The sequence below is a fragment of the Myotis nattereri genome, assembly GCF_964212035.1.
Source record: "Myotis nattereri genome assembly, chromosome: 12".
Taxonomy (NCBI): domain Eukaryota; kingdom Metazoa; phylum Chordata; class Mammalia; order Chiroptera; family Vespertilionidae; genus Myotis; species Myotis nattereri.
In genome coordinates this window covers 82014151-82034141 of record NC_138087.1, presented here as the reverse complement: position 1 = coordinate 82034141, position 19991 = coordinate 82014151, and the positions used below count along the sequence as shown (strand labels likewise).

General features: G+C 66.5%; 2 protein-coding genes across 5 annotated transcripts in view; both read right to left on the bottom strand.

Moving 5' to 3' along the window:
• Nucleotides 1-299: 299 nt before the first annotated feature.
• Nucleotides 300-7366, bottom strand: INPP5E (inositol polyphosphate-5-phosphatase E). Of its 4 annotated transcripts, XM_081104054.1 has the most exons (11): nt 7320-7366; nt 5913-6929; nt 5144-5267; nt 4335-4432; nt 3552-3676; nt 3326-3445; nt 2960-3067; nt 2630-2791; nt 2249-2364; nt 1651-1787; nt 300-1282 (listed from the first exon to the last, which is right to left on the bottom strand). In XM_081104054.1, exons 2-11 carry the CDS (start codon nt 6716-6718, stop codon nt 1150-1152), a joined length of 1929 nt encoding a protein of 642 aa, XP_080960180.1. In that variant the 5' UTR covers nt 6719-6929; nt 7320-7366; the 3' UTR covers nt 300-1149. The 4 variants fall into 4 exon arrangements, 2 of the variants coding, with proteins under 2 accessions (XP_080960180.1, XP_080960179.1); XR_013996699.1 differs by lacking the exon at nt 7320-7366 and having other exon boundaries at nt 2249-2350; nt 5913-6815; XR_013996700.1 differs by lacking the exons at nt 1651-1787; nt 7320-7366 and having other exon boundaries at nt 2249-2350; nt 5913-6815.
• A 348-nt stretch (nt 7367-7714) lies between these two features.
• Nucleotides 7715-19991, bottom strand: part of SEC16A (SEC16 homolog A, endoplasmic reticulum export factor) — a 32163-nt gene continuing 19886 nt past the window's right edge. Inside the window, exons 17-31 of the mRNA XM_081103010.1 lie at nt 19699-19839; nt 18787-18900; nt 18431-18623; nt 17417-17623; nt 17165-17247; nt 16217-16366; nt 15299-15379; nt 14891-14947; nt 14651-14762; nt 14217-14354; nt 13868-13962; nt 13241-13315; nt 12785-12844; nt 11955-12032; nt 7715-9149 (exon numbers count right to left, since the gene is read on the bottom strand). Of these exons, the coding sequence (XP_080959136.1) occupies nt 9081-9149; nt 11955-12032; nt 12785-12844; nt 13241-13315; nt 13868-13962; nt 14217-14354; nt 14651-14762; nt 14891-14947; nt 15299-15379; nt 16217-16366; nt 17165-17247; nt 17417-17623; nt 18431-18623; nt 18787-18900; nt 19699-19839 (1653 nt within the window). The 3' untranslated portion in view covers nt 7715-9080. The remainder of the gene's footprint in view (nt 9150-11954; nt 12033-12784; nt 12845-13240; nt 13316-13867; nt 13963-14216; nt 14355-14650; nt 14763-14890; nt 14948-15298; nt 15380-16216; nt 16367-17164; nt 17248-17416; nt 17624-18430; nt 18624-18786; nt 18901-19698; nt 19840-19991) is intronic.

Here is a 19991-nt window from a genome sequence, read left to right as displayed (position 1 = left end):
GGGTCGCGTAGCTCCGAGATCCCTGGGATTGGCTGTGCCACCCGACTGCTGCCACGAGGTGGCGTTTGCTGCTTTCCAGCCTCCTCTGGAGGCTGATGCTGGTCACATGGCCACACGGTGGGCACTGACTTCACCGCTCACACCTATAGGGACGGGTGTGGCCTGCACGGAGCACGCCCTGCGGGGGCTGAGGGGCGCGGTCAGCCGCCCGCCCAGAGCACCCCTGCCTTTCCGTACAAGCTCTGGTGAGAACGGCCTGAAGACAGGCTGTGTCTAAGACTCATACTTTGACCAGAAAGTTAAGGACTCAAAATATGCATTTATTTAAAAATATAAATATGGAAAATAAATAATTGGAAAGACTAGACGGAATGCCCTGGGTTTCCCCGCATTCAAAGCCTACGCCTTTTCAAGAGATGGAACCAGACGGGAAGGAATAACGGTCTAAACACCTTGAAATCCAGACGTCGTGGTGCCAGCCTGAGTGGCAAGGAGGTGCCAGCCTAAGCTTCCAGCAGCGGCTCTGGCTGGCAAGGGCACTGCTGCTATTGACAGGCCTGTGGTGGGGGCGCCGCCGCTGGCTGGAGGGCAGGGCCAGCCCTGAAACATTGGCCATGCCCCCGTCCCGGCCCAGCAGTGGGGACCACGCTCATTCCCTGGACGTTGTCTGGCTTCAGCCTGGTGACCAACCTGGTCCCAGCACGTGCCGTGGGATTGGGGGACCCGGGTCACCCCACCGAGCAGCCTCCTCGGTACCAGGCCAGGCGTGTGCAGAGAAAGGGCCGGAGGATGGAGACGCAGACGCTGGAGAGGCCGTGAGCTGGCCGAGTGAGGCTCTGCTGCTGGCTGGAGAGGCGTGAGTCCCCGGAGATGGTGGCAGGTCTGGTGGGGCATCCTCGGGCCCGAGCTCTGCCTGCGGAGAGGGAAGCTGGGTGTCTGCGGGGAAACGTGGAAGCGAGCAGCGGGGCTGGTCTAGGGATGAGGTGAGGGCCGGCTCCGCTGCAGCCCAGTCCCGTTGGGTTCCTGCCAGGACGGCGGCCTGCCTCTGGCCACGGGTGCTCAGCGTCCCCCAGGCTGTGCAGTCCAGGCAGCACGTCCTCATCCTCGCCAGGGATTCCGGCGGCGGTGCCAGCCCCCGTGGGCAGACCCTCAGGACACGGTGCAGATGGCGCTGGCGTGCTGTGTCTTCAGGGCCTGCTGCCTCTGCATCTCTTTGGAAATCCGCCTTTTAATCCCGATCAGGTACAGCTCGCGGTCAAACTTGCCAGCCGCTAGCGGGATGCTGTGGAGGAAAAGGCGTCAGGAGGGGGGCGGGCCCGAGGGTGCCCCACCCTCACACTCCAGGGTGGACGCTGAGCCAGGCTGGCGCTGTGAGCCAGGCGGAGATCACTGGGTCTGGCCAGCCCATGGGCGTGGGGGCCAGGCCAGGTCCTGACCCTGTGGTAGTCACTCCAGTGACGGCCGCTCAGGTCCACCCAGGGCAGTGATCTCCGCGTGGGCCCTGGAACCTGGCTCCTGTCTGGGGGCAGGACTCTGAGACCACGGCCTGCACCAAGGTCCAAAGCTGGCACCCCCATGGCAGGCAAGGCGTCTGTCCCTGCCCCCCGCCTCGCCCCGCGCCCCGAGTGGACGGGCCTGGACGGTACTGACTTGTCTCTGCCCGGCCTCACTTTCACGCGGAAGAGGCCGTACACGGGGCGGTGGTCGGAGGTCCTGACCCCGGGGCAGGAGGAGTACGTGAGCGGACAGATGTCACCCCGGTGGCGGCTCCGGTACATGACCCGGTCCTGCAGGGACAGCCAGAGGCGGGGTCCCCCCGGTGACATGAGCAGAGTCCCCCGTCAGTCCCGCTGTGGAAGCCTGTCCCGGAGCCCCGCACCCCAGACCCCCTTATCGCCGGGCACCCCGGTGCCAGAAGAGGCAGGTGTGCCACTTCCCCCGCCACCCGGATGCAACATCCGTGCCTTCAGCCCCGTGGAGCAGACGAGAGAGCCAGGTTCCAACCCGCCCCTGCCTCCCGACGGGGCCCCGACAGCCAGTGGTCCAGGGAGGGCCCCACGGCGTGCGCTGAGCCAGGCCTCTGAGAGCGGGGGCCGGGGACCCACCGCGGGACGCCCCTGGGAGGAGGGCACGCGGGCGCAGTCCCCGGCCGGAGCAGAGTCCCAGCCGGGCCCTGTGTGTGCGGCCCCTGAGAGGCCCCAGCTCAGGGAGCGACCCCGAGCCCTGGCTCAGGCGCGGCTGCGCTCACCGTGTAAGACGGGGTCCGCTGCTTGGAGGAGGTGTCGTAGGAGTCCCTCCCGACATCAAACTTGTACGACGGCAGGAAGTGGATGTCTGCCTCCTGGAAGCCCTTGAAGATGGACCCTGGGGTGGGCACGGGCCTGGCTCAGACCTGGCGTGGCGCTCCGGCTCACCCTCTGCAGGCCTCCCCCGCCCCGGCCTCACCCTCCTGGTCACCACCCCCTCCCCCGCCCCAGCCTCCCCCTCCTGGTCATCAACCCCTCCCCCGCCCCGGCCTCCCCTTCCTGGTCACCACCCCCTCCCCCGCCCCGGCCTCCCCCTCCTGGTCATCACCCCCTCCCCCGCCTCCCCCTCCTGGCCATCACCCCCTCCCCCGCTCCGGCCTCACCTCTCTGCATCTCCCGGGCGAGCTGGTCGAGCTGCAGCAGGGCGGGCACGCGGGCTCCCGGGTCCTGCCTCAGGATGGCCTCCACGGACACACGCCCGCCGCTCAGGCGGAAGTTGAAGTCGCCAAACCAGAAGACCCCGTCAAAGCGTGTGGTGACGTCCGCTGGGCACAGGCCAGAAAGCGCATGAGCCCAGGCTCCCCCACGCGCGAGCCGCCGTGACGGGATTGGTCCGTGTCCCCTGCCCCCATCTGCCTCCATCAACTCCCCAGAGCACAGGACGGAGGCGCCTGCTGGGCAGGGAGCACCGTGAGCACCGTGGGGCCGCTCACCTGCGTCTGAGCGGTAGGGGCAGGTGTCCGGCACGTTCTTGGGCAGCGCGAGGCCCTGGATGGTCTTGCTGTAGTCCAGCAGCCTCTCGCTGACCTTCCCGTCTCCGGCTGCAGGGATGGGGGGGAGGGGGACCCCGAGGGCAGGGTTGGCTCAGGGCTGGACATGGGTCAGTGAGGGTGGAGACCCCGCAGCAGCAGGGCCCGCAGTGAACCCCCCGCAGGAGGTGGCACCGCCAGGGCCTCTCGGTCGGGGCTGCAGGTCAGGGAGGCCGCAGAGGCACCCGGCACCCCGCACCCGGCACCCCGCCTCCCGGTCGGGCATTCAGTGTCCCCACACGAAGCCTAGGGTCGGGGCAGGTGACTCACAGGTGAAGTGGGACGTGATGAAGAGGAAGGAGGTGCCGAAGAAGGTGAAGCCGACACCCAGGGCCCCCTTGGTCTTGATCTGGGACACGATGCGTGTGGTCACGGTGGAGCTCTCCACCTCTGTGGGAGGGAGCGGAGCTGACGGCCGCCGCAGCCCGAGGGCCCGCGACCCGCGGAGTGTGTCCCCGCTGGGCGAGGGCGGGGCCGGCAGCGGGGCGGGCGCTACCTGAGCAGAACCAGATGAGGTCCCTGCGGATGAGCACGGACAGGTGCAGCGCCCCGTGGGCCGCCGAGTGCAGCATCACGTAGTGCGGGCCCAGCGTCTCCTGCAGGCGCGTCTCCCACTCCCGCCTGGGGGGACAGCGGCGCCCTGGGCAGCGGACCAGGCTCCTGGCTCCACACCCCAGGGCGCTGGAGAAGGGGCCAGAGGAGCCCCGTGGTCTGGCCTCCTTGTTTTGCAAGAATGGGGGGACATGAGCAGCACAAGGGGTTTGCTGGGCCAGAGACTGGGGCTCCCTGGACATCGCGGAGCTGTCACCCGCTGCCTCTCAAGGCTCCAGGGATGTGGGCCGGGTCCCAGCGCTGCTAAGACTTGAGCAGAGTTCCAGGCCCACCCGGCGGGCCCGGGAGAAGGCCAGGCCGGCAGGAGGGAGGCCACGGCACCTCCTCCCGGGGACCCTCCACAGTGTGAGGGTGCACGGCAGGCAGAATCTGGGGGGGGGCAGCCCCAGGCCCCAGGGCGGCCAGCGACACCCCTCGGGGGCCTGGGGGCTGAGCTGCTCACGCTGCACCCACAGCCTCAGAGCAGCCGGCGCTCAGCGGAAGGAAACCCGTTTAGTTCAGGTCTGAGCCCGCGTTAGGAGGCGGCCTGTGTGCTCAGCTTGGTGCTGAGGTCTCAGGTCACAGCAGCCTCTGCCCCGAAGGCCACCTCAGCAGCGCTGTGCATAGGGAAGGGGGTGAGGGGTGGGGGCGGGGGGACCAGGCTCAGGGGCACACGGGCGGGGCCTACCTGTCGGAGCAGCCCTCCTGCACCCCGACCACATACAGGTCCTGGGCGTAGTCGGCCTCGGCGGGCAGCAGGAGCTCGTCCAGGTTCGCAGGCAGCTCCTGAGGGGAGGCAGCGCCTAGCGAGGGGCCGAGGAGCCGGCTCCCGGGGCTCCTGCTCTGCCCGGGACCGACTCCCCCGCCAGCCTGTCATCGCCAAGGCCCGGTCTGCACCCACCCCCAGGCTGTACCCCCAGCTGCTGCTCAGCTGCGTCTGGCCCTGAGCCTGACCTAAGTGTGTGTCCCCCACATGCACACCCGGGCCTGAGCGTGACCCGAAGTGTGTGCCCCCACGTGCACACCGGGCCTGGGTGCAGCGGGTCACTCCACCCTGCGGCCGCACGGCCACCTGGCTTTAGCCCTGTGAGTCCCACAGGCCCAGGACGAGACAGGGACACCCTGTGGACGGGAGGGTGGCGCCCTGAGGACAGCGGGGCCACCAGCTGGGCACCTGCCTCCTCTTCCACGTTCGCCAGGCCCTGTGGAGCGAACAGGAGTGACCCCGAGGTAGACTCGGGGCCCTGGGTGACCTGAGCCAGCGGTTCAACGTGGGGAGGGAGAGGCTGCTGGGGGAGGCCTCAGGGAGCGGCTGGCCTTCCTCTCCAATGTGCTGTCCGCCTGAAACCGCTCTAACGAGAGGGGCTGCCCAGTCACTGAAGAGGGGGGGGCGGGGGGGCGAGTGGCCACCGGCAGGAGGGTCCTGGGTGAGGCTCAGGCCAGAAGGAACAGGCAGGAACCCCGGCCGCATCCCGAGACGCGTGGGTGCCCGCTCACCTTCTGGCCCTGCATGTTCCACGTGGCCACGAAGAGGGCCAGGGTGCGGTCGGGGAAGTACCGGGCCAGCTCCTCCGCCCCCATCAGGGCCCCGCTCGCCAGCAGGCTCCCCTCCAGGTAGCTCCTGCAAGGACAGGACAGACTGCACTCGGTCCGAGCAGAGGCCCCTCGGGCGCCCCGAGTCAGGGCCAGGCCGGACTGTGCTTCAAACACCTCGCCCAGCCCTGGTCAGGACGGGAGCCGAGGAGGCTGGAGCCCGTGTGGGGCGGCGCGGGAGACAGGCCTGCGGGGATGGGGCGCGGGGTGGAGTGACCCCCAGGCCAGCTCCCAGGAGAAGCTCTGGCTCAGCAGCCCCAGCTGGGGACTCACAGCTCCGGCCGGGAGAGGGGAGCCAGAAAGAAGCCCGCGTTGGGGCGTCGTGAGCAGAAGGGAAGCCGTGGGGACGGCACTCAGGTTCTCTTCAGGCCGTAGAAATGCCGACGTGGGTTCACATTAAAGCCCCGAGCCCGTGGCGCCAGTCCTGCCCCAGGAGCGGGCGCTCAGCACGCTGGGTCCCAGACACCGAGACGCCACGGCCCTGCTGGAGCCCAGCAGCAAGCCGGCCGCCTCTGCCCTCCCTCCACCAGCCTGGGCAGGGTCGCCTGGGAGACCCGGTCAGTCTCCACCTTTATGCGCCGGACACATTCCAAGAAGCACTGGGCCCCCTGACCCTAAAATAAAGGCCACAGATGCCGAGCCCCACCCCTCACCCCCCACCCCGGAGCCCTACCTGCTGCGGACGTCCTTGGCTCGGATGGGCGCTAGGAGGCTGAAGGAGGACTTGGCCGAGCGCAGGGAACAGTCGTCGGAGGCCAGGGGGCTGGGGGGCCGGCCGGGGCCCAGGCTGCTGTGGGCCCGCAACAGCCTGGTCTGCACGCGGAGCTTGTAGTCGGCGTGGTCTGCGTCCACCTTGTGTGCTGTCCGCAGGGAGTCAGAGGCCACGCTCCACTCCATGGCGGGCAGTGGGCGTGAGGGAAGCCCGCCGGCCAGGCGGGGGCTGCTCCCGGCCGAGGCCCTGTCCTGGTGCAGGAGGTCCTGGGAGTTACCCCAGGAGGAGGGGCCCCTGTCGCCGGTGCCTGGGGTCCTGTGGGACGCGGGGATCTCCTGCAAGGAGGTGCTCAGGCCAGGCGGGAGGCAGGGGCGGGCGGGAGGCCCGGGGACCGTGTTCGGTGAGGAGCCCCTGGAGGGGCTGGCCCCATCGCGGGAGGCCAGGTCCTCCTGACTGTTTGGAAATCGCCGCCGCCTCCAGCCCTTCTCATCCAGGGACAGCGCCCGCTCCAGCCGGGGCCTCATGGGTGGCTTCGGGGCGAAGGGCTTGGCCTTCGCCTGGGGGTCTTCGTGGCTGATTTTTGCTGGAATGTCCAGGGGGACCCCTGGGGCCTTCTCGGGGCCGGGACAGTCGGCACCCGGGGATCCTGGGCCTGGGCCGGGGGCCAGGTCCCTGTCCGTGTCCACCAGGTGCCCCTTGGGCATCCTGCCTTCAGGCTGCAGGGGGTCCGCCTCGGAGCGCCCGGGGCAGGCCGACTTGGAGGGCATAGATCCGGCAGCCCTCACCCGCGATGGCGGCCAAGCCGCCCGGAACACACTCTCCGGGGCCGCCGGCGGCGCCGTGTCAGGGATGCGCGGTCCGAGGTCCTGGGTGCGGCTCGGCGAGGACCCGCAGGGGCTCCCGGTCCGGCGCGGGGCGGCCCGGCAGGCGCGGGGCCGGGGGCGGCATGGCTGGAGCCCGGATCGCGGCCCCCGGGGCCTACGGGAAAACCGCCGTCACCGCTCGAGGCGGGGCCCGGAGCTCGGCGGCGGGCGGGGCGGTGGAGGCGCTACCTCCTGGGACGGACGCGGCGGCCCGGCGGGGCTGCTCCTCACGGGGCTCGGGCGGCATCGCCCGGGAGAGCACCCCCGTCCCGGGCCCAGACCGGGCCACCGCGCGCCCGCGACCCCGGCGGCTCCGCGGCAACGACCGCGGCGCTGGGGGCGGGACACGCGCCGCGGCCACTCCGCGCAGGACCCCGCCCGCGGGCCACCTCGCGCCCCGAGGTCGCCGCACCCCGGACCCTTGAGCCGCCCTGGGGACCCTGAGCTCCGAACCCGCCCAGAACCCCTGCCCGGCCACCCGGCGCCCAGGACCCCGCGTCCCTACCTCCCGCCGCCGCCGCCCGCTCCCAGCCCCACGGCCTCGGCAGCCGCTCGCCGCAACCCGCGGGCAGAGCGCCCCGAACAGGCGCCTGCAGCGCCCCTGGCGGCCGGAGGACCGCCCCACGCGCGGCTTCCCTCCCTCCCGGCCGGAGGGGGTAGGGGGTTGAGGGGGCCCTGCTCCCCTTCGCAGGCCGCCACGCTCCCCTGGTGGCGGGCGGGGTCGGAGAACCTACCCACCGCCCAGAGCGCCCCCTGACGCCCAAGCCTGGAACAGGCCCGCGGGCCGCAGTCACCGCCACACGCGGGGGAGGCGCCCCTGCAACATGGCCCTGCAGGCACCCAACAGCAGCCGAACAGGCCGCCGGTCTGGGGGCTCACTGACTCCAATCAGCTAAGCAGGCAGGTGCGCGCGCCGAGCGCAAAATACTTTATTTAACAATTTGCAGTGTAACAATTTGCATTTAGGAAAAATAGCCCCTCCAGGGAAGCTTCTTGAATCAAGTCGCTAACAGAACAAGGGCTGGAGAAGCCGAGGGCAGCAGGTCTCAGGCCCCAGGAATCCCACCCCTGGACAGGGACAGCGGGACCCTAGCGAGGCCGGGCCTTTCCCAGCGAGAGAACATGGGTCCCATCACACCTGTGGGCGCCCCGGACGGTCACGTGACCCGGAAAGCGGGAGGACCTGTGCCGAGGCCACATTCCCATGACCCTCCGCTGAGATTTAAAATACCAGGCAGAACTACAGAATTAGTTCCTAGTGATTTTATAAATATCTCCACCTGTCCTCAGCCCTCAGGCTTAACAAGAAGGTGAATGGTCTGAGAACCGGCGTGAAGGTAGAGCTGGAGGGAGTCCGGTGAGCAGCAGGTCAGCCCTGCCGGGCTCGGTGTGGGGAAACCAGGGCAGAGAGATCAGCTTCAGGAGCTTCTGTCAAGAAGGTATTTTAAGCCATTTTCGTCAAGATGTCGCCAACAGTGCCAGCCAGGTGAGGGCACATCGCTGGGTGGCGCAGAGCTGGCTGCCACACAGCTGCTCTGCCGGAGCCCAGCCAGGCTGCTCGCTGAGCCCAACGGGTGAGTCCAGGCACGGCTTCCACACCGGCTGATCGGCGAGGACCAGTCACCCGGAACCCAGGCTGTGCCGTGGCTCTTCCTCCCTCGCGGGCGGACAAAGCCAGGCCCCTGGCAGCAGGGACCCTCGTGGTCCTGCTGGGCCGCAGACACGCCTTTGCCGCGGGAGGAGCGCACCACCCTGACCACAGCGTCTCCGCCTGAGGCTCGGCTGCTAGGCTGCCGCCGCCTTCCCTCCGAGGCTGGTGAACACACCCGCCAGCGACTGCTGTCGGGGCTGCGGACCGGGGCGGGAGCTGGCCCAGTGGCCATAGAGCAGGCGTCGGGGGCGCTCAGTGAGGCCCGCTCTTCCCTCCAGCGTCTTAGAGGAACTGGGGACGAACCTGGCAGCCACTCGCCATCATGAGTCCCTGCAGCTCAGCTCCCCAGCAGCAAAGGGCGTCCGGCTGCGCTCAGCATGACATTCCTAACATGACTACAAAGGCTTATCCTGAACTCATTCTTAGGTAGAAGGGGAGCCGAAGTCTCTCCTGTCCTCGGATCTGGGAGCTGTGGGGTACCTGGCAGCTCTTCCTCACAAGGTGCGAGCACGTGGCTCTACTGCGTGTCCATCGGGCACAGGAGGGAGGCCGGGCGGTCAGCCGAGTGTCGGTGGAGAGCAATCTCAGGTCCCAGTGCTGACGGAGCAGGGCCATCTACCTCAGCACTGGGTACTTCCTCTGGCCAATCCTCCCAGGCCTGGCGCTTCCCGAGGTGGCCGAGGCCTGAAATGACATGGACAGCACTGACTCCGCCCGCCCCCGAGGTGGGTGCCCCTCGCGAGGGCTCAGGGTGCTGTGACGTGGGCCTTTGGTGACAGGCCAGCACACCCGACGCCCTAAGGGCAGGTTGCTCTGGCCCGTTTTTGCAGCCACGACCATGGGCCGCGTCAGGGTCAGGTCCTGGGGTCCCTTTAAAGGTGCAGCCGTTTGTTAGGGGCTCAGAGGGAGCCAATCCCAAGGGCTGAGCATCTGAGGAGAAAGACAGGCACCGACTTGCTCCCTCGCAAACCAGACTGACGTGCAGGCTGAGGGCTCCTGTGGAGGGTGAGCTGCAAGATCGAGCTCTGGGAGCGAGAGCCACCACCCCATCCTGAAGTGGAAAACAGATGGGTCCCAGGCGGGAACAGGCCTTGGCCCTGGGAGGGGGAGGGGAACAGAGGCCAAGAAAGGGCCTCCTGGGCAGCTGCCCAGCGCAGAGGGCAGCAGGGCGCCTCCGAGTGAGGAGGCTGGGCACACCGGGCGGGGGGCACACCAGGCAGCGAGGCAGGGTGTGCCCCAGGGCACAGATGGGGTTTCCATTCTCAATGCCCAGAGCTCTGCAGATGCCTGTCCCCCAGCTCCCCTGACCCGGCAGCCAGTCTGTACTGTAGAGGCAAGAGCCTGGGAGGGAGGGGAGTGGGAGGAGCAGTCAGGAACACCCTTCCTCTCTGAAATCAATCCTATCTAATAAAAGAGAAACATGGTACGACTGCTACCCTTCCCATTGGTTAATCAGCGAGGTATGCAAATTAGCTGCCAGCCAAGATGGTGGCCAGCAGCCAGGCAGCTTGAAGTTAACATGAGGCTTGCTTGCTTCAGTGATGGAGGACTCCAACGTTCCCCGCCTGCCGCTGCCGGCCTCTGAGCTTGCAGTTTGAAACATAGTTACAAATATAGAAGCTAAACAAAACCCCAGAAACCTGCTTTCAGCCCGCCGGGATCTCAGAGGTGGAGTTGATACAATGTTTCGATTGTAGAACCCAAACAAACCAGATACCTGCTTTCAGCAGCAGAGGCCTCAGAGCTGGAGCCAGAGCTAAAGCTGACCCAGAATAAAAAAAAAAAAAAAAAAAAAGGAGCAGTTGGACTGAAACTAGTTTGGCTCAGTGGATAGAGCGATGGCCTGCGGACTGAAGGGTCCCAGGTTCGATTCCGGTCAAGGGCATGTACCTGGGTTGCGGGCATATCCCCAGTGGGAGATGTGCAGGAGGCAGCTGATCGATGTTTCTCTCTCATCAACGTTTCTAACTCTCTATCTCTCCCCCTTCCTCTCTGTAAAAAATCAATAAAATATATTTAAAAAAAAAAACAAAAACAAAAACAAAAACAAAAAAAAAAAAAAAAAAAAAAAAAGGAGCAGTTGGGAGCTTCAGTCACCCGCCAGCCTGAAAACAGCCCTCAGCCCCTCACCCAGACTGGACAGGCACCCCAGTGGGGACCCCCACTCTGAAGGGTGTGTGACCAGCTGCAAACAGCCATCATCCCCTCACCCAGGCTGGCCAGGCACCCCAGTGGGGACCCCCACCCTGATCCAGGACACCCTTCAGGGCAAACCAGCCGGCCCCCACCCGTGCACCAGGCCTCTATCCTATATAGTGAAAGGGTAATATGCCTCCCAGCACTGGGATCAGCGGAGCCACGAGGCCTCCCAGCACCGGGATCAGTGTGACAGGGGGCAGTGCCCAAACCCACGGATTGCCCTGCGGCTCTGTGTGTGACAGGGTGCGGGGCCACAACCTCCCTATCTGCCCTGCTCTGGTCGTGACAGGGGAAGGCGCCCCAACCCCCTGATCAGCCCTGCTCTGTGCCTGATAGGGGGGAGCTCCCCAACCCCCTGATCGCCCTGCGGCTCTGTGTGTGACAGGGTGCGGCACCCCAACCCCCTGATCGGCCCTGCTCTGTGTGTGACAGGGTGTGGCACCCCAACCGCCCGCCACGGGCCCTGCTCTGTGTGTGATGGGGTAGAGCCATAACCTCCCCATCGGCCCTGCCCTGAGTGTGACAGTGGCGGCGCCCCAACCCCCTGATTGGCCCTGCTCTGTGGGTGATAGAGGGCGGCGCCCCAACCCCCTGATGGGCCCTGCTCTGTGCGTGACAGGGTATGGAGCCTCAACCCCCCTGATGGGCCCTGCTCTGTGCGTGACAGGGTATGGAGCCTCAACCCCCCTGATGGGCCCTGCTCTGTGCATGACAGGGGGCAGCGCCCCAACCCCCTGATTGGCCCTGCTCTGTGCGTGACGGGGTGGTGCCGCAACCTCCCCATCGACCCTGCCTTGAGTGTGACTGGGGGCGGTGACCCAACCCCGCAATTGGCCCTACCCTGAGTGTGACTGAGGGTGGCATTGCAACCTCCCGATCCGCCCTGCTCTGTGCATGACAGGGGGTGGCGCCCCAACACCCCAATCGGCCCTGCTCTGAGCCCGACCAGGGGCTGCACCTAGGGATTGGGCCCACCCTCTGCCACCCAGGAGCAAGCCTAAGCCAGCAGGTCGTTATCTCTCGAGGGGTCCCAGACTGCCAGAGGGCACAGGCCGGGCTGAGGAACCCCCCCGCCCCTGCACACATTTTTGTGCCCCGGGCCTCTGGTATATATATATTTTTTAAAAAGAACACCCTGACGGAAGGACATGGACACCAGGTGGCGCAGCACGGCCGGCGCAGCCAGGGCACCGCCGTGGGCACAGAGCAGGAGCAGGAGCAGCAGGACCCGAGGCCGGGGCGAACCGGCGCTGGGCCTCCCACTCCCGCCCAGGCGACCGCGCAGCTTACCTGTGCGAACTGCGCAGGGTTGTAGAAGGTCACAGATGCCCCGGGGGGCGCCTCTGCCGGGGCGTGGTCACTGGGAGCCTGAGAACCACAGAGAGCGCAGCTCAACAGACGATGTCACAGCCACAAGCACAGACACTATTCTGGGTGAGCCGCAAAGCAGCATGCAGAGCTCGCGACCGGGTAACCAGGCGCGCGCAGCGTTAGTGCGGTGAGCAGCCAGCAGGCACGGCAGTGACTGCCATTAGTGTCCAGCGCGGAACCAGGGTGGTGACACGCAAACTAACGGCCACGTGACGCCTTCCGACCAGTCACGGGCAAGCCTGGCTCCGCGCGACACGGAAGATGCAGCATTCCTTTCCTTCCCTTCCCAGCGCGGCCACAGGACAGCTGTCGCGCTGCACTCGCCCGGCTGAGCGTGAACCTGCTTGTGCTTGAGCAGAAGAGGAATTCTTCCTTTCAGATGAGCACCGACCCTGGCAGCTACTGACCCGCTCACAGAGTGAGGCCACGCCCACACCACAAGGCCACGCCCACACCAGGCCACGCCCACACCACAAGGCCACACCCAAGGCCAATGATTTGGAAAAGGCCAATTCAGGGAGTGCAGTTACAATCCCCACCCCTGGCAGGTTGGGGTCCACTCAATGGTCAGTGCATCTGCACATGGACACTCGCCGAGACGCTGGAAGAAAGGAACCCTGCATCCCAGTCATGTGGCGGCTGGGTGACACCTGGGTGACGTTAGTGAGCCACCAGCACCGCGCCCTGAAGGAACACGAAGGTGACCCAGTAGAGCCCTGTGTTCAGTGAGAACCGCCAGCCACAGGTACCTGGTGGAAGTGCTGGCTCACTTCACGGGACAGTGAGCTCATTGAGCTACAGCGCGAAAGCTACAAAACAGCGAGAACAGACAGTCAAATGCGCGGCGCCCCAAGCCGGGGAGCAAGTCCAGAGCTTTACAGGCCACGAGCGCTCCAGTGGGAAGAGGCGGGGGAGCCTCGCAGGCCCGTTTTAACGCCCAGGTCTGGTTAAGACGCATTAGTGGGGGGTCTGTCCGGGTCTCCGCCAGAGCCGCCGACCCCCGGACCGCGAGGAATGCAGCAATCGGCATGCCAGGCTGCGGGCAGAGCTTGGGTTGTGACCTCAGACCCCTCCCAGGGACTCTGCTCACAACAGTGCGATTGCACTTAAGATACAGCAACTCTTCAAGTTGTGAAAGCGTTTAAACTGCCTGTTCTGCCCATTAACACTTATTTTCACGGGAAGAGACTCTGGGGCGCCCTTACCTCTCCCCCCTGGGGACCATCCATTGGGCAGGGGGCCAGTTCAGAAGCAGGGAGCGAGTTTGCCGGGCTCACAACCTGCCGGGAAGGACACGAAATGCAGCAACTACCAAGGTCAGTGGGCGAGCCTCCAGCAGGGGCGGGTGACATGGCGCCTTCCTTGGGTCCAGGCTACAGACTGCCCTGCTCCATGGAGGACTCCTCGGAGAAGTGAAGCAAAGAACCCACTGGTGCACCGGACATCACCGCCCCACGTCCCACTGTGTGCCTGTGACCTGGTGTGATTTGTATCCCATTTCTGAGAAGGACACCGCGCCTGGAAAAGTGACTCCCACATCTCACACACTGACTAGCGGGGACCAGGGCTGAACCAGCTGATCCAACTTCAGAGCCCACACTCTGAACCGCTCTCCTTCCCATCAAGTCCTCCACAGGAAACACCTTTCCTGCCAGGACCTCAATGAGACACCAGCACGTCCCACGCGTGGTGACAGTGTGAGCCCCCACTGGACGGTCGCCCGCGCACAGAAGCGGTGTCCCGGGGACGCCCACAGACGATCAAGAGCTGCTCCCGGCCGGGGAGGAGGCAAACCCCCACGGGGCCTGTCCTGTCCCACTGCGCCCGCTCACCTGGGGTTCTGAGGAAGGTTCTGGAAGGGCTGGACCCCCAGCTAGCGCCTGCCCTTCCCTGCCAGACACTTCTGCAGGTGGGGCTCCCTCTGCGTCTGTGCAGGAGACAGCAGGGAGGGGCTGACACATCCCAGCAGCCGGCCGTGTCCACCTACCCGCATGCATGTACTCGCGGAGGGAGGGCACGCGAGAAGGGAGGGCACGCGAGGAGGAGGGCACATGAGGAGGAGGGAGGGGGTGAGGCCCTCTGCACCCTGCGGCACTCCTCTCCGGGGAGAGGAAGGCCAGCGGCTCTTGGGGAGTCAGGGCAGGCGTGGGCTACCGCAGACGTGCCGCCCGCACTGCCTACCTGGGTTTGGTCCGAACAGCTGCGCCGGGATCGGGAGCGGGGCAAGTGGAGCAAAGAGGTCCGCGGGAGCCAGCGCCGGCTCGGTGCGCTGGGGCCCGCCCGGGTTGAGGATGTCCACATAGCGCGCTCGGCTCCCGGCTACGGCGGGAGGCGGCAGTCAGGGGTGTGCCACCATCCGCTCCCGCGACCTCCTCCCGCGGCAGAGGAGGAGCCGCAGGAACCTCTCCCGTCCCACCGAGCGGCTGCGGGACGGCCCCCCGCGGCGCGCCTCAGCTGGCACCAGCCCCAGGCGGGGCCCCCCATCCACCCTGCTCTGCACCCCTCGCCCACAGGGGGTGGCGGGCACCCCCTGCAGTCCCACTCAGGACCCAGTCCCCGGCACAGCTGCAGGACACACAGGTTACCCAAACCAGCGCCCACTTCTGGCCTGTTACCTGCTTTTCTAGAAAACATGTTCACAGAGGCTCTGGGGGGCCCGCCAGGTCCAGGGGCGGCAGCTTGCGGAGCCTTGGGGAGCGACACTGGGGGTGGGGGCGGAGCCTTCTTCTGCGGAGGGACAGTGGCTTCAGAAACCTGCTCATGAGCCCAAAGGCCCAGACGCGCCACAGACAGAGCCTCGGAGGCAGGGCTCCTCCGGGCACAATGAGCCCCCCGCCCCCCGCCCCCCAGCGAACCTCCTCCTCCGGCTCATTGGTGTCCACCCATCGGTTCTTCTTCTCGTCCCAGACGATCTGCCGCGATTGCGAAAAGCAAAGAACAAGGTCAGCGGGCCGAGCGGAGCGGCTAGCCCAGTGGTCGGCAAACTGCGGTCGCGAGCCACATGTGGCTCTTGGGCCCTTGAGTGTGGCTGCGAAGTTTCAATCGCACTGTACGTGCGCGCCCGCACGTGGTATTTTATGGAAGAGCCACACTCAAGGGGCCGCAGTTTGCCGACCGCTGGGCTAGCCTGACTCCTTTGTGACCCAGACTGGAGGGACATGTATGTGTGTCGTTCTGAAGCTGAAATACAGTGCCAACAACGCTGCCGGACACGCCACCGCGACACCCACCGAACCCTCGGGGGCCCCTCCGGCGACACCCACCGACTTGTTCTTGTCGTCTGGCAAGTACGCTTCCGTCCTCTTCTTCCCAGACAGCCAGCGCGAGAACCAGGACTCGGCATTCTGAACCAAACCAGGACAAGCACGTGAGGGCGCGGCCAAGCGAAACGACACAGGACAAGCCTGTGTGACCCGCTCTGAGGACCCGCGGCCAGGAGCACGCGGACTTGTGTCCACACGTGGGGAGACCTCCTGCGAGTCCTGACAACACAGGGAGCCTGGGGAAGGACAGCGCACGCGGCCGAGGATGGAGAGGCACAGACAAGCGCCACTCCCACCAGGAAACGCCAACGCAAGCACAGCAAGTGTCACCGCCTGGCAGAAGGCCCGGCAGGAGCACCAGTGCCCGCCCTGCACACGGGACAGGGCCTGGACGGTGGTGCCACTGTGGGCGGCTGCCGGGAGGGTGGCCTGCACACCTACAGCGCCTTCCAAAGCTGGACCGGCTGCCTGTGCCCTGGGCCACACCCAAGAGAAACAGCGCCCTTGCCACCAGCCCAGCAGAGCCGGGCATGCCGGGGGGGAGAAACCCAGCGCCGTCGGAAGGGCAGTAGGACGGTGGCAGCCACACGGGTCGCCCCGCTCGGGGGACGGGCCTCCTTCAGGTGAAACGCAACAAAGGCCGAACTCCTCAGTGAGACAGAGGCAGAGAGGCCGCCCCGGGCGGGAGGGGACAGTCCTGGACACGCAGGGCCTCTGGGAGCAGGAACGGCCCTCGCTCTGAGCTGGGCGGTGTGACACGTGGGCACAGACAGAACGCCCACCACTGTGCCCCTCACTCCGTGGCGCCTCTGAAAACGCGTCTGGCTTAATTAGAGAAGAAACGACCGCTGGGCCCTGGCCGCCGGGTGCCCGGCGCCGTGGGAGCCCAGCCGGCCCCTCTGGAGGCAGCCGCGTTACCTTCTTAGGCTCCTTGGGCTCTTTCTTGGCTGCTGGCACCGGGCTCTTCCCTGCGGGAGCGGGCATCCGAGACGGAGGCTGCAGGGCCCCCAGGCTGGCACCCCCCCACGCTGGGGGGGCCTCGGAGTCCTGTGGCATCCTCGGGGAGCCCTGTCCAAGGCAACGCGGGAACCGGTTCACCCGGGGCACCGCCCAGGAGCCCCAGAACATCCCTGAGAGGCCGGAAAGCGAGAACGAGGAGAGGAGAGGAGAGGGAACGAGGTGGGACAGGGCAGCCCTGGAGCCCTGGGCCAACCTGAGAGCCAGCCCACAGAACAGCGGCTCATCAAGGGGCATCACGGGACCAGAAGGCGGGCTCTGGGCCGGAAGAAACGGACTCCACGTGCCCCATGAGTAAAGACTGGTCAGGGAGCCGTGGGCGTTTTAATGAAAAATGTCCCTGGTCAGAGTCTGTTTTCAATAGTTAACTCTCATTTTTACTTTTCCAGGACAGAACGTCTTAATGGCAGAACACACAGTGCAGTTTCAACGACAGCGATCGCCTGCTGACGGTGTCCATGCTGAGCTGGGCACCCTAGAGAAGGTTCCAGAAAGTGGCTGTAGACAGCATTTGTCCCGCCCGCTGGGCATCAGAGTAAACAGGTGGTCTTTACACCAAACAGGCCTGATAAGATGAGTCTGTTCCCAGGAACCCGGTGGGACTGCAGGGACCCCGTGCAGAGCAGGTGCAGGGCCGGGGGGCCATGGGGGCCCCTAGAAAAGGTGCGGTGCTCCGCCTTCAAGCAGCGGCTCCCACACCAGTACACTCCCCTCCCGCGTGTTTCCTCCCAGGGCCTCTCCTTAGGAAGCACTCGGAAGGCCGTCTCCTATGTCAGCACTATCTGCCCACTGGCAACGGAAGCCCCAGGACCCCGCCCTCGTCCACAGGGAGAGGGGAGGAGCCAGTACCACATTCTCAGGCTTGCCACCCAGATCCTCTTCTCTTCGCTCCGCCAGCGAGCCTCTCCCGCGGGGGTCCTGGGGCAGCGCTCCTGTCAATGGCAGAGAGGGCCTCTGTGACCTCGGAGCCGCCAGGCATAGGACAGAGGGAGCCGGCACGGAGGGAGCATGCGATGCCCTGACTGCAGGCTCCTCCCCCGCCTGCTCCCGGGACAGGAGGCCCATTCAGCTCTGCTCCCCGGCGACACCTCGCAGACCCACCTGGGTCCTGGGCCCGGAGCATGTGTGCGCTCTCCTGCAGAGACGGTGCGCTGGGTGGCAGGCCAGGCCCTGGGTACCGGGCCGCAGGGTCCGGCCCAGAGGGCTCTGCAAAGCCAGGCGCTGGCTCCCCAGGGCCCGGGGGCGGCACGGGGAACATGGGCACCCCGGCAGGGACGGCGGGCAGGCCCTCGGGGAGCGTTGGCGGAGCTGCATGGGGACATGGAGAAGAGTCAGAGGTGCCGAGGCCACATCTCTCCCGTCCCAGCAGCTGCCCCGGTGCGATCGGTTGTGGTGCAGTATCGGCAAGGCCTGCTCCTCCCTGAGAGACAGGAGGGCCTGCCACCCAGGACACGCCGAGACGGCATCACGGCTGGAGCAGTGAACAGACACCTGCCAGCGCTGAGGGGAGACACGGTGAGCGGCAGGACCCAACCTCTGCTTCTGGGCTCAGACCGGCCACCCACCTGCCCCCCGGGCATCCAATGCCATGGGACCCGCTGAGCTCGGCAAGGTTATGAATAAGCACGGAGGAGGAGGGGAAGGGGGAGGAGGAGGGGAGGAGAGGAATGGTGAGAAGGGGGAGGAGGGGGAGGGGGAGGAGGAGGAGGGGAAGGGGGAGGAGGAGGGGAGGAGAGGAATGGTGAGAAGGGGGAGGAGGGGGAGGGGGAGGAGAGGAATGGTGAGGAGAAGGGGGAGGAGGGGGAGAAGGGAGGGGAAGGACGGGGGGAGGAGGAGGGGGAGGGGAAAGGGGGGAGGAGGGAGGGGAAGGAGGGGGAGGAGGAGGGGGGAGGGGAAAGAGGGGGGAGGAGGGAGGGGAAGGAGGGGGGAGGAGGAGGGGGGAGGAGGGGGAGGGGGAGGAAGAGGAGGAAGAGGAGGAGGGGGGAGGAGGGGGAGGGGGAGGAAGAGGAGGAAGAGGAGGAGGGGGGGAGGAAGAACAAGCGCCCCTGGGTTCTCCTCGTCTGGAAGCTGCCCTCTCGAGAGAAAGGGGCGAGGGCCTTCCCCGCGCAGGCTCACCTGACGGCAGCAGCCACACGCCCTGGCCAGAGTGCTCGGCGCTGGGCGCAGGTGGCGCCAGCAGTGGGTTCTCGGTGCCCGGGTGCGAGGGCTGCTCGGGTCCTGGCCCATCGTACTGTCCCACCTCGGAGCTGGGGGTGCTGGCACAGCGCTGGGGGAAGGCCGGGTCCTGACGCCACACCACAGCGCCCTCCTGTGGACAAATGGCTCAGGCCTCGCTGGCAGCCAGGCTGTGGGAGCCGTCCCGCCTCATCCCCGATCCACACACCCGCACGCCTTCCCTGTCCAGTCCACGCCCAACACCACAGGTGGAAACCAGCCATGAGAAGTGCCAGCCGCGACGGAGCCACGCTCACCTTGACCTGCCGTTCCACACGCTGCAGCTGCACCAGCCAGGCAGGCTCCACAAAGGACTCCTCCTCCGGCCTCTCTCTCAGCTGCGGGTCGAAGAGGCGTAACTGGGAAGCGATCTGGAGACACACGAGGAGGCAGGCCCGTCACCACTCGTGTCTTCACAGCCGCTCCGACCTGGAGCAGACGCACCCAGGGCCGAGCAGGCCTCTGCGGCAGGTCTCCCACTCAGTGGGGCCACAGGACGAGCCCGGACGCCACGCTCACAGGAGCCGGCCGCGGGGAGGCTGCACGGGGTCCGCACGGGGTCTGCAGGGCCCAGACCCGGAGCTGAACTTCCTGCCGCCGCCACCTGACGACAGACTGGACTTGGCCAAGCCAAGTGCGGAACTGACGCAGACACAGACGTACTCTGATCGGGTGGGGAGATGGGCTGGGGGATTGGGGGGAACTGAGGGGCCGTGGGCGGGGCCAGATGAAGCAGGCTTGGCCTCAAACTGTCCGAAAGCGTCCATAATAAAACCTTCCTAGGTGTCACTTGAGCACATTCTCCGGGAGGGGGACACATGCTGTGGCGCTGGCTGGGCGCTGTCCCATCCCGTCTAGGGTCCACAGTTCTGGGGCCAGTCACGCTGCCTCACCGCCCAGGGCGGGGGAACCAGGCCGCAGTGGGTCAGCAGGACCCAAACCCAGGCTGTCGGACCCGCAGGCTCCACTAACGGCGGGACCGACCTCTGCTCTGGCCTTGGAGCTCCCAGCGCAGTCTCTGCACGGGAGCGAGACAGACGGACTCGTACGCTAACGTGCCAGACACCAGCAGCTGCCCGAGAGCATCTCAGTGCGTGACTCGTCCCGACCTCTCCCCCCTGAGTCTGGCGCCCGGACCCCAGGCTGGCGGGGGCGGCTCAGGACCGCACCTGGACCAGCTGGCTGATGAGCACGGGGGAGTGCCTGTGCGGCTGCAGCAGGATGCCCTTGGCGATGACCTCGCAGTAGTGGAAGGCCTGCGTGGCCAGCCCCATGTCGGCCAGGCGGCAGGAGTAGATGAACTTGAACACCTGGAGCAAACACACACACAAGCTCAGCCCCACAGCCCCGCAGCTGAGAACTGTCCTGGACGGTTTGGGTGCCGCGCCCCCCGGCCCCGCCCCCACAGCGCGTCCTGCTCCTGGAGACAGTTCAGAGCACAGGACACTGCGAGCTTCGGAAG